The sequence below is a fragment of the Amblyraja radiata genome, chromosome 11 (assembly GCF_010909765.2).
Source record: "Amblyraja radiata isolate CabotCenter1 chromosome 11, sAmbRad1.1.pri, whole genome shotgun sequence".
Lineage (NCBI taxonomy): Eukaryota > Metazoa > Chordata > Chondrichthyes > Rajiformes > Rajidae > Amblyraja > Amblyraja radiata.
In genome coordinates, this window is record NC_045966.1 from 29472749 (window position 1) to 29489666 (window position 16918).

The 16918-nt window shown below is 42.4% G+C and overlaps 1 protein-coding gene across 3 annotated transcripts in view; it reads right to left on the bottom strand.

Annotated features, from left to right (window-relative positions):
* The window catches only part of sfxn1 (sideroflexin 1), a 93780-nt gene that overhangs the window by 7669 nt on the left and 69193 nt on the right, over window positions 1-16918 (bottom strand). For all 3 annotated transcript variants that reach the window (XM_033029623.1, XM_033029620.1, XM_033029622.1), the window contains exon 9: window positions 9222-9271. In XM_033029623.1, coding sequence (XP_032885514.1) covers window positions 9222-9271 — 50 coding nt within the window. The remainder of the gene's footprint in view (window positions 1-9221; window positions 9272-16918) is intronic.

Genomic DNA, 16918 nt, shown 5'->3' on the forward strand with positions numbered 1-16918 from the left:
GGCAGTTCCAGAAATTACACTGATATGGTCATGACCTTTGTCAGTTTGCAAATGAACCACCTGCTCCTTGGTTAATGGTGGCAGCGGTCTGCTTGTTTTGTCATACCACTGTTTTTGAATGTCACACTTTTGTTGCAGCCTGGACTGGACTTCCGATGGTGAGACCACCTGCGGGCGGGTTCAACGCCTGATCTGCAACAGACACCGTGGCTCGGGTCTGCCATGACATTAAACGTTGAGCAGGTGAACCCAAGATGGGGTCACGGAGATGTTGTGTAGGTTGAGCAGGTCCAGGTACACATCGGAATTAGCTCTGTGGGATCGTTCCATCAGCTGTTTTGCACTCTTGACAGCTCGTTCAGCCAGTCCATTCGACTGAGGATATTCAGGGCTGCTGGTGATGTGGCGAAAACCCCAGCATGCAGTGCTGGCTGGTAAATTGACTGCCATTATCAGGTAGCAGTATACAAGGAGCTCCGTGGTCTGCAAAATGGCGAGCGAGTTTTAGAACTACCCCGTGAGAAGTGGGGCTACTAAGAAGATTGATGCCAAACCAGCTGGAATACGAGTCGACAAGTACCAGGTACTACATGCCATGCCACTCAAACATGTCAGTTGCCACTGTAGACCACGGGAGGGCAGGAGCCAGGTGTGAGAGAAGTGGTTGCTTTTGTTGATGAGGTGCCAAGCTGTTACACACTGCACAGGATGCCACATTCTCGAGAATGTATTCAGCCATACCAGGCCAGTAAAACATGTTTTTTGCTCGTAGGACAGTTGCTTCAGCGCCTGGATGCCCTGCATGGATAGCATTAAAAAACTTGCTGTATAGCGAAGCAGGGACTGCAGCCTTTTATGATAATACCATCTTGTAGTACTAACTCATCACGGACGGCAAAGAAGGGCCGAACTGGCAGCGGTACATTGTAGTGCTTGTCAGCCGCCTGGCCAGCCTTAATGACGGAGGCGAGCGACCGTAAGGTACTGTCAGCAGCAGTGTGGGCAACCAGGTCTTCCACACAGGACGAGGGAATAAAAGACACAATCATTATTATAAAGTCGTCATCCGGTGAAGGCGGACCATCGCAGGTCTTTCGGGGTGCAAGCGAGAGAGTGTCAGCCAGGAGCATATCCTTACCACGTTTGTAGGTCAGAACTATGTCATACTTTTGAAGTTGCAGCAACATCCGTTGAAGGCGTCCTGGAGAGGCATGAATCAGCTTGTTAAAGATGCTGACCAGGGGATGGTGGTCAGTTTCAATCGTGAACGTATGTCCGAAAATAAAGTTGTTAAATTTCTTGCAGGCAAAAACAACTGCTAGCAGCTCCTTTTCAATTTGGACGTTGCGTTGTTCTGTGTCAGTCATGGTGCGCGAGGCAGAGGCGACAGGCTTGCTGCTGCGACCGTCATCTTGAAGACATGCTCCGCCTAGTCCGTGTTGTGAAGTGTCACAAGTCACTGTGACCGGTCATTTAGGATCAAAATAAGTGAGAGTAGGAGCACAAGACATTTGCTGCTTAACAGTGTCGAATGCCCTCTGCTGTTGTTCGTGCCAGGCCCAAACAGTGTCTTTGTGGGTAAGCTGGCGCAGTGGGGCTGATATTTCACTGAAGTTCGGAATAAATTTACTCAGGTAGTTAACCATGCCAAGGAATCTCTGCAGACTAAGCACGTCTGTGGGTAGCTCGTTTATGCCACTGGTTTTCGCCGGATCAGTTTTTAGGACGTCTTTAGTGAACACATGGCCCACGTAGTTCATCTCACTTACTCTGAATTTGCATTTTTGAGGGTTTAACTTGAGGTTGATGGCATTGGCGCAGTCCAGGTCCTTTGTTAGATTAGCATTGTGTTCTTGGATAGTTTGACCAGCAACGAGGATATCATCTACTACAATGGGGCATGGGTAACCTGCAAATAATTGTTCCATAGCTCGTTGAAATACTTCACTAGCAGAGCTTATGCCAAAAGGCATGCAAAGGAATCTGTATCGCCCGAATGGTGTGATGAAGGCAGTTAACTTAGAGGAGTTGCGTTCCAGCGGAATCTGCCAGAATGAACTCTTGGCATCTAGTACTGTAAATACAGTTGCTTCAGCCAGCTGCGCTGCAATCTCATCCACGGTGCGCATGGGATAGTGTGGTCGTTTAATGGCTGTGTTTAAGTCCTTGGGATTGATGCAAATCCGTATTTCATCCTTATTTTTCTTTGTTGCCACATCCATGGTCGAGACCCAATCCAAGGGGTCAACAACGGGGGCAATTACACCTAGAGACACCATTCTGTTGAGTTCACTATGAACACAGTCCCGCATAGCATGGGGAATCCTGTGTGCTGGACGGACAACTGGGAGTACCTCAGGGTTAATCGTGATTGTGTACTTGACAGGCAACCTGCCCAGCTAGTCGTCAAACAAAGTTTTGAATAGTGTCAGGATTTGTTGAGTAAAGTCACAAGATGTAGTCAGATGATGTAGTCAGGCAGAAGCACTGAAAGAGACCAGTCCCAGGTCGTGACAAGCTTTAACACCCAGCAGGGATGGCACATTTTCACGAACAACATAGAAACGCAGGTTGTGGACACGCGAGTCAAGACAGCAGCGAAACTCGACTTGACTGATAGGGTGCACTGGACCTCCTGCAAATGTAAGGGAGGCAGCTGTAGGATTGATAGTCTCTGTTTTTCATATCTTTTTCAATTCAGACACATAACGTTACGCCGAGCACCTGTGTTGACTTTCAGAAAATAAATCTTGCCATTAACGAGCAAAGCGACCTTGGGATCTTGATGTTTATGAGGCAAGTCAGACAGGGAGTGTACATCCAAATCAAGATCCTCTTTAGCAGACTGCAAGTCCGTGGGAACTGTTTGAGAGCGCTCCGAGAGCATGTTCTCATGGTCGAGTGAATTGACAGATTATCTTGTTTGAACTCTGTTGCTACGCAAGCGGCAGTATTTGAAGAAGTGGTTCCTTTTTTTACAGAAATTACATATTTTCCCATAAGCTGGGCAACAGTCACGAGCTGCAACATGAGCTCCAAATGGAGGTGTGGGTTCGTATCCCACTTCTGACACCATGTTAGAATGACTTAACTCACGTACTCAAGACTGGGGAAGAAAGGGAAAAGGGCTTTCTATTAAACCAGTGGGCAGAGCCACCGTATGACTCATAGCATGAGTGACACTGATCTACAGTATTGCTGCAAGATTTTATAAAGATTCCTTATAATACATACAGTAAACCCTTGTTATCATGGTTCATGGGGGGGGGGGCTCATAATGGTGTCCGTTATTGCCGATTGTCTACTATCATCGAGTAAGGGATTATCATTGTATAAGTAGTAGAAACAAAGAACTGCAGATGCTGGTTAATACACAAAAGAGCAGAAAGCGTTGGAGTAACTCAGCAGTTCAGCAGCATCTCTGGGAAAACATTGATATGTGATGTTTCGGGTCAAAACCCTTCTTCAAACTCTCGGTTTGGAACTGGGTCTGGAATCCAGGCGAGTTGACTCGCCTGGCCCACTGATGGCCGGGGGAGAGGCGAGGATCGTTGGAGGCATTGGTTGTGGCCTGCGAACGGCTGGAATGTGGGTAAAGGTCGATGGTGATGGGTGCAGCCTGGAAGTGGCCGGGGAGGCGGTGCAAGCCGGAGGTGGCGTTGGCAGCCCAGCCTAGAAGGGTTGGCGAGGCAGAGTGGGCCAGGGTGGCGTTGGCAGCCAGTCTGGAAGCAGCCAGGGAGGCAGTGCGGGGTACTATTGCAGAATACTTGACATTTCAAAGACACATATTAAGTGGAATACAGAGTAGCACGGTCAGAAAGAATGGCATAAAGATGCTATTAAGGGAGGATCTTGTTCGAACATGAGTCAGTGGAATTGATATTGAAAGTAAAAAGGAATTGTAACAATCTGTGGGGAAGGAAATGTTGGGTTCAATTACGTTAATAATACCCAACAACATAGTTAGTCAAGAAACTAGGTGCCTTGACTAAAGAAAGGTCATTATTAAGCAATAAAAATAGCCAATTAAAATTTGTTTTATCTAATATTCAATTCCATAATGGGATACTAGAATATTGGGAGGAAAACTTCTATGCTTGCCCTTGCTGGAAATGTTAACTGCACACGTACCATCTCCTTTCCTATTCCATTCCTCTTGAAAATAGCTAAGCAAGCTTCAAAATTCGGAGGTAGAGAAAAATGCTGGAGAAACACAGCGGGTGAGGCAGCATCTATGGAGCGAAGGAAATATGCAATGTTTCGGGTCGAAACCCTTCTTCAGACTTTCAAAATCCGGAACTGTTTTGTGTATGGGACACAAATGCACATTTTACATAATACTGTATGTAACCTTGGTCATATTGGCAGCGGGTGGCAATTCTTTATTGGTGGAAAAACCAGCTTCTGAACTAATATTCTCTGAAAACATGTTACTCGGACTCAATAGAACTCGGACTCAATAGATTTAACAAAAAGATTTGTACAGAACATATCAGTAAATGAGGATATGTATTTTGATAGGATAAATGAAAGGAATCAATATCTAAATAGTATTTATTTATTTATTTTTTATTTTATTATTTATTTCGAAAAGAATAAAAAGCAAATGTGAAACAGCATACAAAAAACAAAACAAAAATATTTATAAAGTGTCATAAACAATATCTATAAATAAATGAAATCATATGTGTCTGAAAAGGAGCAGGAAGAAGCCCAAGCTTATTAATTCCCACCCCTTATTCAACTGCTTGTAATTATCTTATACAAATTTAGCAGTTATATGTACACCATATGTACACCAGTCACTATATGCACACCAAATTATTTACATTTGAACACTAATCAAATAATTACAAAGCCATACAAAAAAGAAAAATTGAAAAAGAAAAGAAAAAACCCGCATATACTATACAGTATCTTAGTCATATTTACAACCCATCACTCTATAATCACCCTTCCCAATACAATCAGTATAACAAATATCACAATCACTTATCCTCATCCCAATATCCTTTTAAACAAGTGTTTTTGTACATCTTTTTAAACTGAATTATGCTTGTGCTAAGTTTTATCTCCTGTTCCAGACCATTCCACAAATTCACACCACAGATTGCTATGCACATACTTTTAAGAGTTGTTCTGACATTGAGTTTTTTTAAATTATGTTCCCCTCTCAAATTATACCCACCCTGTCTTTCCATAAACAGTTTTTGTATATTTCTTGGAAGTAAATTATTTCTTGCTTTGTACATGATTTGCGCAGTCATAAATTTAACCAGATCAGTGAACTTCAGTGTATGTGACTTTAAGAATAATAAATTGGTATGTTCAAGATATCAAACGTTATTGATAATTCTTATTGCTCTTTTTTGTAATGTGCATAACGGCTGTAGGTTAGTTTTGTAGGTGTTACCCCATATCTCCACACAGTAACTCAGATATGGCAATATGAGTGTATTATACAAAGTATGTAATGATTTGTGGTCCAGAATGTGCCTTGATTTTCCCAATATTGCTATAGACTTTGCCAGTTTTGCTTTGACGTGGTTTATATGTGGTTTCCAGCAGATTTTGTGGTCTAAGATCTCACCAAGAAATTTATTTTCATATACTCTTTCTCTACTCTTTCTGTTATATATTTTCAATTGTACTTGAGGGTTTATTTTATGTTTTCCAAATAGCATAATCTTTATTTTGCTTAAATTTAGAGACAATTTGTTGACATCAAACCACTGTTTTAATTTATTCATTTCTGATGTGATGACTTCCAAAAGCTGCTTCAAATTGTCACCGGAACAAAAAATATTCGTATCATCGGCAAATATAATCAATTTCAGTATATTTGATATTTTACATATGTCGTTAATGTACATTATGAAAAGCTTTGGACCTAACACAGATCCTTGAGGTACTCCACAAGTTATGTTCATGTAAGTTGATTTATGTTCACCTATTTCTACAAATTGTTGCCTGTTTCTTAAATAGCTTCTCACCCAATCCAATCCAACCCCTCTGATGCCATACCTATCCAGTTTCATGAGTAAAATGTCGTGAAACTGAAATAGTACAATTTTAATGACAGAGTAAACCCCAGGGAGTACAAACACACAAATATTTGAAATTGGCAGCATAGATTGAGAACATTTTTTGAGCAAATAGAATCCTTAATTTTAATGTAAAAGAAATATATAACACAAAAGCAAGGCATTGAAGCCTTCATAAATAGGCTTTAGATGAAATAGTGTGTTCAATTCTGGATATTAATTTAGGAAGGATGCAGAAGTGCTTTATTAGAATTGCACCAGTGTGAGGAATTTCTGATGTATAGGACAGATTGAAGAAACTAGTGTTCTCTTTACATCAGAGAAGGTTAGGAAAAAAGATTTGAAAGAGGTGTTCAAATTCATTAAATATTTTGGTAGGAAGGGAGAGATAGTTTCCAGTGACAGATGGTTGAAAGGGTTCAAATCAAGCTTAAAAGGGTTCAGAAAAGATTTACGAGGATGTTGCCAAGACTAAAGGGTGTGAGCTATAGGGAGAAGTTGAGTAGGCTGGGCCCATGGTCCATTCCATGGAGCGTAGGAGGATGAAGGGAGATCTTATAGAGGTATACAAAATCATGAGAATAGATTGGGTAGATGCAGTCTTTCACCCAGAGTTGGGGAATCGAGGACCAGAGGACAGGTTCAAGGTGAAGGGGAAAAGATTTAATAGGAATCTGAGGGGGTAACTTTTTCACACAGAGTGTGCGGGTGTATGGAACAAGCTGCCAGAGGAGGTAGTTGAGGCTGGGACTATCCCATCGTTTAAGAAACAGTTGGACAGGTACATGGATAGGGCAGGTTTGGAGGGTTTTAGACCAAGCGCAGGGAAGTGGGACTAGGGTAGCTGGGATATTGTTGGCCGGTGTGGGCGAGTTGGGCCGAAGAGCCTGCTTCCACACTGTATTAATCTATCTATGATTGACTTAAGGTGATAAGTAAAGGAACCAGAAGCGTAGTGAAGAAAAACCTTATGCAGTAAATTAGTGTCTTTTGAACCTCATTAACTGAAGGGGCAATATTATTTGATTCTGCAACAACGTGGAAAATGAAATTTTATTAAAAAATTGAAGGTAAGAAAAACAATAAGGATATTGGAAAACAGAAGCTGATGGGATGAATTGGTTATTTCCAACAAAAGTGATTGCCCTTCTTTTACACTGCATTACTCAATAATATTATATCTATCTATCTATATACTGTTAAAAGTCTCATATTGTTTGTGTGTGTGTGTGTGTGTGTGCGTGCGTGTGCGCGTCTGTCTGTGTGATTGTATTTTCGCCAAAACGGTACACAGCAGTGCTAACATTTTTGCAGAACCTTACAGCTTTTTCCCGTCGTCGATCTAATAAGTTTCCTTCAGATTTGATATTATATTTTACAAGTTATTGATATTTAAAGTTTAAAAAAAGCCAACTTTGAAAATAATAACTGCCTTTGAGAGGGAGACTCTTCCAGCAGCTTCCAGTAATGATGTCACACTGCCATCTCACGGTCCTCCAATCACAATGGGATCTAATTTACACAAGCTGCCATGAACATTCCGACAACCGAAAATGACATTACAATGCCCTACCGGCTACAATATTGCTATCCCAGAACACTGAGTCCTTCACAGCAAATGTCCTTCAGGGAAAACATCTGCCAGCATAACCCAGCGTAGCAAAGTTTAATGATTAGATTTGGATAACAAATGGGTACGATCTGCCAGCCTAACCCAGAACAGCAAAGTTTCATGATTAGATTTGGATAACAAAAGATGGCCTTGTCGGTGGCACCTACATCACATTAAATCTTAGTGCAATTGCAATTTTTTAAAAGTTTAAAATGAGGGAGGGTGAAAAAAAGAGCCGGCCTGCACAGTTGGGAGCTATGGGTGAGTGGCGGAATATTATATTGGGGGAACGGGATGCGTTGGGGGACCAGGCCTCCAGTGTGACAGGGACCCAACGGGTGAATGGTGGAATCTTACGTTGGGGTAACGGTTACGTTGAGGGACCAGGCCTCCCGTGGGGACTATGGGTGAGTAGTGGAATATTGCGTTGGGGGAACGGGTTAAGTTGAGGGAACGGGTGAGTGGTGGAAACGGGTTGCGTTGGGGGAACGAGTGAGTGGTGGATTATTGCGTTGGGGAAAGGGGCCCAACGGGTCCCACTTGGTCTAGTTTATTATAAAATCATGAAAGCTTGTTTTGTTTTCCTTATGCAGAGAAAACCGCAGAAAAGGAAATAAAATATGGCTTTGGAGCAATGATTAATTTACCAGACTAGTAACATATAGTTTTGGATTAACAATTCAGAATGGTGCAATCAAATCTCACCACGGATGGTATGGGATTTAAATTCAATTAATGATGTTGAATAATATAAACCTAGCCTTAGGAAAGATGATCACAAATTTACTAGATTCATTTACATCCTTCAAGGGAGGACATTTACCATAAATATCCAGACTAGCCTTTTCATAACTCTAGAGATGCGCAATATGCTCTACCCTCAAATGCCCTCTGAAATAGCCTAGAAAGCCATTCAACTGGACTGTCCAGTTCAAAAAAATGGGTAACCACAACATTCTCAATGTCAATTAGGGATGAAAACATATACCAAGGAAACACACAAAAAATGGCTCATGCTCGCCCACCTTCTCATGCCTGGTAACACTACTGGCTATTGATCCATGTCACCATTTACCTGAGATGGATGGAAAAGGGCTATTTTGACAACTCTGCAGCTGGAGGAATTAAAGGCTACAGCTTTGTCAGATGTATAAGTTGGCATTGATTTTAATAACTTTTTTGTCTCTGACATCTGGAGACATAAAAACTATTAAAATATGAAAAATATATATATATTAAAGATGAAAAATAACATAAAACATACAAATTAAAACAATGGACTGAAGAAACTACAATGCCACAAAAAACAATAGGATCCCAGACATAGAATCCAAGAGGAATAGGCTGAGAAATCCAAGCAAAACAAGGCAGTGGAGCAAACTGAAAGGTTATTTTCAAAACTGTTGTAACACCAAACATTTTATTTCAAAGTTTATTTTATTTTTTAGGTTGGTAATGAATCATTGTAAAATGGAAAATCTCCATTAAAACAAATTGAAAAGGCTAATCTTTACAACTACTACAGCCAAATATACCTATGGAGTTAAAAAAAAAATTCCACTCACCAGATTCCCACCAACCCCACTTGAATTGGTGCACTCATCCATGGGGATCGCTATAAAAATGGAAAGAACAACAATCTTGTAAATATCAGAGCTGCCAAAGTAATCACCTATAAAAGAACACGAACATGGTTGCTAACTTCTGCATGGTAGACATAGAATTGGACAGGAACAAACATTAAATTATTAACAATAAGATCATTCTTGAATGTACTGGTCAATTAAAACATTGTAAATATACCACTGCAGTCAAAGGGAAAACATTGTCTCTGAAATTTTAATCAATCTTTTTCTGAATAATGTTTTCCCGTACCACTCTGAAACTCGTTTCCTTCTTCAAGTAGAGTGCCTATTTCCTTCAGTACCTTATCATTCGTAGTACATATGAAAATATTAACACAAATGAGGCAGACTAATAAAATCTATTTAAAATGATTTGCGGAATCGCGGAAATGATTTTTTACAAAAGAAAATGGAATACAGTGACCTGGAATTTATCTTTGAGTAAATAAAATGCTACTCTTATGCAAGCCAAAGAAAGCATGATCCTTTTCGCCTTCAATATCATCACTGCACAAACGCTCATCACCATCATGCTGGTAAAGCATATATCACAAAATACTCCAAATGTGGCCTCGCCAATGTCTTGTACAGCTCTAACATGGCATCCAAATTCCTGTAGTTAATGCCCTGAGCCAGGGCCGGCCCTAGGCCGATTGGATCGATTTTTCCAAATTGGGCCCCGCGCCCAAGGGGGGCCCCGCGTTAATTTTCTGTATTTCATATGGAAATACAAATTTGCTTTGTTGAATAAAGATTTAGTAAAAAAACATTCGCCATACGGATTTTTTTACAAAACGTACATGGTTTTGTACATGGAATACAAGCGCTGTGCAGTCATCAGACACAAACGATGTGTTGACTACTGTTAACAGCCAGTAGTGTTAACAACCAGATGTGTTAACAGCCAGTAGTTAACAAGTAGTTATCCAATGCGTCATCAATGCATCGATCCACATTCCTCAGTAAATGTGTAATTGTGTTTTAGAAGAAGTATTAATTACGCTGCGTTCCTTTGAATACAATTCAGGCGGCGTCATTAACACTTCAAAACATAATTACATTTTACTGTGGAATGTAGATTGATGCATTAATAACACATTGAGAATTTCTTAAAACTCACCATCATGAGTGAGAACTTCTTCTTGGTGAGATTCGTGGTGTGCAGGTTAGTCATTCAATTTACCTACCGACCCACGTTGTGTCTCTCCGTCTTTCGCTCCCTCCCTCTCTCTCCCGTGCGTTCTCTCTCTCCCGTTCCCCACCTCTCTCTCTAGCTCTCTCGGCATTCCCGGAATCATTGACGTTTTGCGGTATGCAAAAATGCTGGAGAAACTTAGCAGGTGAGGCAGCATCTATGGAGCGAAGGAAATATGCAACGTTTCGGGTCGAAACCCTTCTTCAGGCCCGGCTATTTCCTTCGCTCCATAGATGCTGCCTCAAGCCCTGTCCCACTGTGCGAGTTCACCCAAGAGCTTAAAATCTTAGTGTAGCATCTCTGTCCCTATCTTCAAATTCCCACTTTGAAATAAAATACTTAGACTTAAACATTTCGCAGCAGGATCGCGATTAGTCGATTCCCACGCATTTTCAATCATCATTCGATTCAGTGTAATTTTCACACCTGGTTGATGTCGTTTTGTTTAAAGATACAGTACATTACAATAAATCGTTTCAAGCATACACTGTACTAAATGCACGAACATTAAGGTGGTTACTGATGTTACAAACGGTTATAAATGAATATAATTTCAAAGTGCAATAGGAGAATTCCGTGGAAAGAATATTTTACCAGAATATAAGGTGAGGTCGCTGCAAAATGCTCACTTAAAACAATACGCCGTCAACTCAGGATTGTTTCTTAGCCCTCTGACAAGGTGTTTCAATCTAACCTCGTAGCTCGCTGTTAATCAATTCATAGCTATTAATTTTCATTCATGGTCCGTATCGAACTTCTCCAAATGTAAACGCTTCAGGTTACGCTTCTTGTGTGGTGGTAAGGGGGGATGCTAGGATAAAATACCATATATTTGCATTTATATAGCGATCCTGCTGCAAACTTTTTGTCGAAAGTTGTATTTTATTTCAAAGTGGGGATTGGAAGATAGGGACAGAGATGCTACACAGAGATTTTGTTAGGAAAGAAACGTTACAGCAGCTGAGTAAAAGATTAGTCAAATGGTAGGTTCAATGAAGATCGGGCGAGGGGAATTGGGGGTGGGGGAAAAGTATCTATTGCTTGGGACTTGCCTAAATGAGTACTGAGATGGATTATCATTCCACACCAAATTTCTTAGACAATACATTTTATGCAATTATCACAACATTTTGTTGGATATGGATCAACCTATGGTACATGCTCGTAAAGTAGTAAAACAAATGTTATTTTTTAAGTACTGTTGTTTCTGGGATGTGGTGACTGATAACAAATAACCTACATTCTATATTTTGTCATAATGTGGCTGAAACAATGGCATATTTTGTGATATTTATTGAGATAGAAATAGCAATGTTACAAAATTTTGAGATTTTAAAAATCAAGTCTGTAATTTATCCCATCAGATAAAGCATAAAAATAAGTTTAATTTGACACCTAATTCACTTTCATATCTCAAGTATTTAAAAAGTTATGGCCATTTTCATACTCGGAAATGAGCATCTTGTTCCCTATTGATTTTCTATGGACATAACAAAAAAGCTGTGATCGTGAACAGTCAAAAGCCCATAACTTTCTTAAAAATTAAGAGAACTGAATGAAATTTTCAGTTATCATAGATTGAAGCATTCTGAAACAAATATAAAATAATCTTACTTGGATGACCTGAAATTAAAGCATATAATTAGTTAGTTACCTAATTGTAGCTAATTTCAGACTTCAATTACTAGATCTAAACATCTATCCATTTCTTAATAAATGATTAACATTTTTAAATAGCCTAAATGTCCAAATAATATTCACAAATAATTCACAATAAAACATGATTTTTAAATCTCATTTACATTAATTTATAGATCAAATGGAAGGAATTTAGTGTTCAATTGTTGTAAATAAATGCCCATTTAAATCAGCTTTCCAGTGGGTCCCCGTGGAACGCGCTGGTTTAGAACGTTCACATTGCGGTAGATTTGTGCCTCAAATGCCCAGAAAAATACTGCGGGATATAGTGGGCCCAAAATGGGCTACTCGCAATATTAAACTTTGTATAAAGGGATCTTTAGAAGCCCTTTTTAATGTAAAAATATGCAGCATACCTTCTGCTATTTGCTTTATGAGACACTGCGGTTGCTGGCGGTCGCGGGTTTAGAGATTGATTTTTAAACTACTATAACTATTATACGAGGCCTTTAAAACTAATAATAGCTTTTGCGACGGGGTCTTTCAGCGATTTTTCGTTAATAATTAACTAGGCTGAACATCTTCGATTTGAACAGCCTAGAGAAAATCGCGTTTTAAACCCGCCCCCTCTAAACGGCGCCAAAATCGCGCACAACCGCAGCGGCAGATTTTCAACGACGCTTCAGGTAGGCTTTGCAACATACCTAATAGAAAGATACAACTGAGTTTAGGCAAGATATTACCTTGCAACATTCTGTATGTCTGATAGATATTGTGAAATGGAACTCAGAAATTATGGGAGGATTATTTAAAACTACAATTCAAAGGTAATGAATATACAGAGTATTCTTATTTCCATCATGAACATACAATAGTGATATAGGACACCAGGTCCTACTACGGTAAACACACGAGCTACTATGGTATGACTACGTGTTAAAAAGTATCAAATTTTAACATCCTGAGTATATTTTACATGTGGACATTTTTCAACGTTGAAAAATCTTCACAAGTTACCACGTTTCCCGAGTAACTGCCGTTAGCGCTAAGAAATGGCATGTTGGCCTTTATAACAAGAGGAATTGAATATAGGAGCAAAGAGGTCCTTCTGCAGTTGTACAGAGTTCTAGTGAGACCGCACCTGGAGTATTGTGTGCAGTTTTGGTCCCCTAATTTGAGGAAGGACATTCTTGCTATTGAGGGAGTGCAGCGTAGGTTTACAAGGTTAATTCCCGGGATGGCGGGACTGTCATATGCTGAGAGAATGGAGAAGCTGGGCTTGTACACTATGGAGTTTAGAAGGATGAGAGGATATCTCATTGAAACATATAAGATTTGTTAAGGGCTTGGACAGGCTAGAGTCAGGAAACATGTTCCCGATGTTGGGGGAGTCCAGAACCAGGGGCCACAGTTTAAGAATAAGGGGTAAGCCATTTAGAACGGAGATGAGGAAACACTTTTTCCCACAGAGAGTGGTGAGTCTGTGGAATTCTTTACCTCAGAGGGCGGTGGAGGCAGGTTCTCTGGATGCTTTCAAGAGAGAGCTAGATAGGGCTCTTAAAAATAGCTGAGTCAGGAGATATGGGGAGAAGGCAGGAACGGGGTACTGATTGTGGATGATCAGCCATGATCACATTGAATGGCGGTGCTGGCTCGAAGGGCCAAATGGCCTGCTCCTGAACCTATTGTTTATTGTCTATTGAAACGTCCCGAGCTCCGACGTACCCGCTACGTTCATTCTACGTGTTTACCACGAGTTTTGATTTTTTTTTAACTCGGGAGAGCTCTTGGGTGAACTCGCACAGTGGGACAGGGCTTCACACCCACTGCGTTTCTCCAGCATTTTTGTCTACCTTCGATTTTCCAGCATCTACAGTTCCTTCTTAGACGTTTTGCAGTGATGGCTGCATCTGCGGTTCCATTCTTGTGGGGGGGGCGGGGGGGTGGGGAGAAGAGTCCTGGCCCGTGGCGGGTCCTGATAAGTGATATGTTCCCTCCGCGGGTGCTGCCTTGCCCGCTGAGTTCCTCCAGCACTCTGTGTTTTTTGTTTGGCTCTGAAGTTGAAGGTGGACCCCCCTGTGTTTACCTTCAACTCCCTGTCTGTGGTGGCTCAGCGGGACGGGCAGGGGCTCTGGGGAGAGGGTTGCAGTTCTGGTCGAGATCTTTCTTCAGACAATCACAAGTACTCTCACTGCCGAGAGTTCAGTTCAGTCTGAAGAAGGGTCTTCTCTCCAGAGTCGCTGCGCTGCCTGTCCTGCTGAGCTACTTCAGCTTTTGTCTATCTTCAATTTCAGAGTTAGATAAAATTGCAGACTTGATTTTTTAAATCTCAAAATGTTGTAACATTGCTAGAAAATGTACCTGCATCTTGGAGGCCGAAGGTTAGGTTGTTAGCCAAGAAAGATAGACTTCGTTATCCTTCAGTACAGCAACATCAAGAACGATGTTGCTGTACTGAGGTATAGCCAAGTCTATCCCTCATTGCTAGCGGCTGCAAAGTAGGAAGCGGTTGAAAAAGGACAGCGCTGTCCAGGGGTAAAGTTGCGTGGAGGGCAGGAGGGTGGAGAAGGAGGGGGTCGGCCGGTGATCATCCAGCTCAAGAGCGGGTCAGCGGGCGATGGATAACAGGACAGCGGGCGGTGGAGCTTACTCCATATGTCAGTGTGAGTAACCTCAATTGATCCCTTGTTCGCGCTGACACAGGAGTAAGCTCCACAGCCCGCTGTTATGTTATCCATCACCCGCTGGCCCACTCCGCTCTATGATCTTTGCTCTTGAGCTGGTCCCCTCACTGTCCAGACGGAGAACACTGCCAGAGGTGAGCGGGCCGGCAGAAGGCGCTGAGATGGCAGTCGGTTCCGCTGGCCGGTGATGGAGGCCGCTCGTAGCCACGCGAGCTGCTTCCCTCCCCGGCCAAAATGCGGTGACGCCCAGAGCGCCGCGGCAGCGGTGAGTGAGTGTTACTGGCATGAACCCGACCCTCTCCTTCTCAACGCTCCTTCCCTCCTCGCAACTTTACCCCTGGCTAGACTCCCCACACGCTGTGAAAGGAACTCTTCCCCGAATTGTCATGTTACTCACGACACGTGACTCATTTATAATTATTTATTTATATTTCTACGAATATTTTTCCCAATTGGGCCCCGCACCTCCTAAGGCCGGCCCTGCCCTGAGCGATGAAGGCAAATACCTTATTCAACACCCTTTTGCTTATCCCGCATCTTTCAGGGACTACCTGCAGACCTAGGTTGCTGTTCTACAATACTCTCCAAGACCCTGTTATTTAGAGTACAAGTCTTGCTTTGATTTAACTTGCCAAAATGCAACTCTTTGAACGTAGAGTTGCATTCCATCTGCAATTCATTTGCCCACTTTCCTAATTGATCTAGATCCTGTTTCAATCTTGGATAACTTTCCTCACTGTCCACTGTACCATCAATTTTGGTGTCATCTGTAAACTTACTAACCATGCCAACTGCATTCTTACTCAAATTGTTAATAAACAATGAGGCCCAGGAGCCGTTACAGAGGGAGGAGCGACCTTCGTGTGGTGAGTTAAAAAACCCATCGCGGGGCTTGTCTCAACAGAGGCCCAGGAGCCGTTACAGAGGGAGGACTATCAAAATCTGCAACGTTCCATTCGCAGATCACACTTCAAATTAAGGGGGCTGGTGGAAGCCTCTGATTGGTCGAACGGACTAGAGGAAGCAGCCGTTACAGGACTAGAGGAAGCAGCTGATTGGCTTGTATCCCGGGTAAGGCATTATTGTATTCGGTTAAGGGGGAGAATGAGGGCCAGGGCAGTTTACTGTTCTGGATGTCAGATGTGGGAGGTCATGGAGTCTGAGTGCCCTCCAGACGTCCACATCTGCGCCAGGTGCGTCGAGATGGGGCTCCTAAGGGACCGTGTTAGGAACCTGGAACAGCAACTCGATGACCTCTGTCTGCTCAGGGAGAGCGAGGGGGTCATAGATAGGAGTTACAGGGAGGTGGTCACTCCAAGTCCACGGGAGACAGAAAACTGGGTCACAGTTAGGAAGGGCAACGGGCAGAGGCAGGGACTGGTGAGTGCCCCGGTGGCTGTACACCTTGAAAATAAGTACTCATGTTTGAGTAAGGGTGGGGGAGACAGCCTACCTGGGGGCAGCGACAGCGGCCGGGCCTCTGGCATAAAGACCGGTCCTGTTGCTCAGAAGGGTAAGGAAAAGAAGAGGACTGCAATTGTAATAGGGGACTCTATAGTCAGGGGGTCGGATAGGCGATTCGGTGGACGCAGACAAGAGACCCGGATGGTAGTTTGCCTCCCTGGTGCCAGGGTCAGGGATGTGTCTGAATGGGTCCAATAAATCCTGAAATGGGAGGGAGAGGAGCCTGAAGTTGTGGTACATATAGGTACCAACGACATAGGTAAAAAAAGAGAAGGGGTCCTGAAAGAAGAATTTAGGGAGTTAGGTAGAGAGTTAAGGAGAAGGACTGCAAAGGTAACAATCTCAGGATTACTGCCTGTGCCACGTGACAGTGAGAGTAGGAATGGAGCGAGGTGGAGGATAAATGAGTGGATGAGGGACTGGTGCAGTGGGTATGGATTCAAGTTTCTGGATCATTGGGACCTCTTTTGGGGAAGGTGCGACCTGTACAGAAAGGACGGGTTGCACTTGAACTCGAGGGGGACCAATATCCTGGCGGGGAGATTTGCAAAGGCTACTGGGGAGACTTTAAACTAGTATGGTTGGGGGGAGGGACTCAAATTGGGAAAGCTAGCAGTCAGTGTGTGAGGCAGGAGGCAGAGAATGGTAGCACTCTG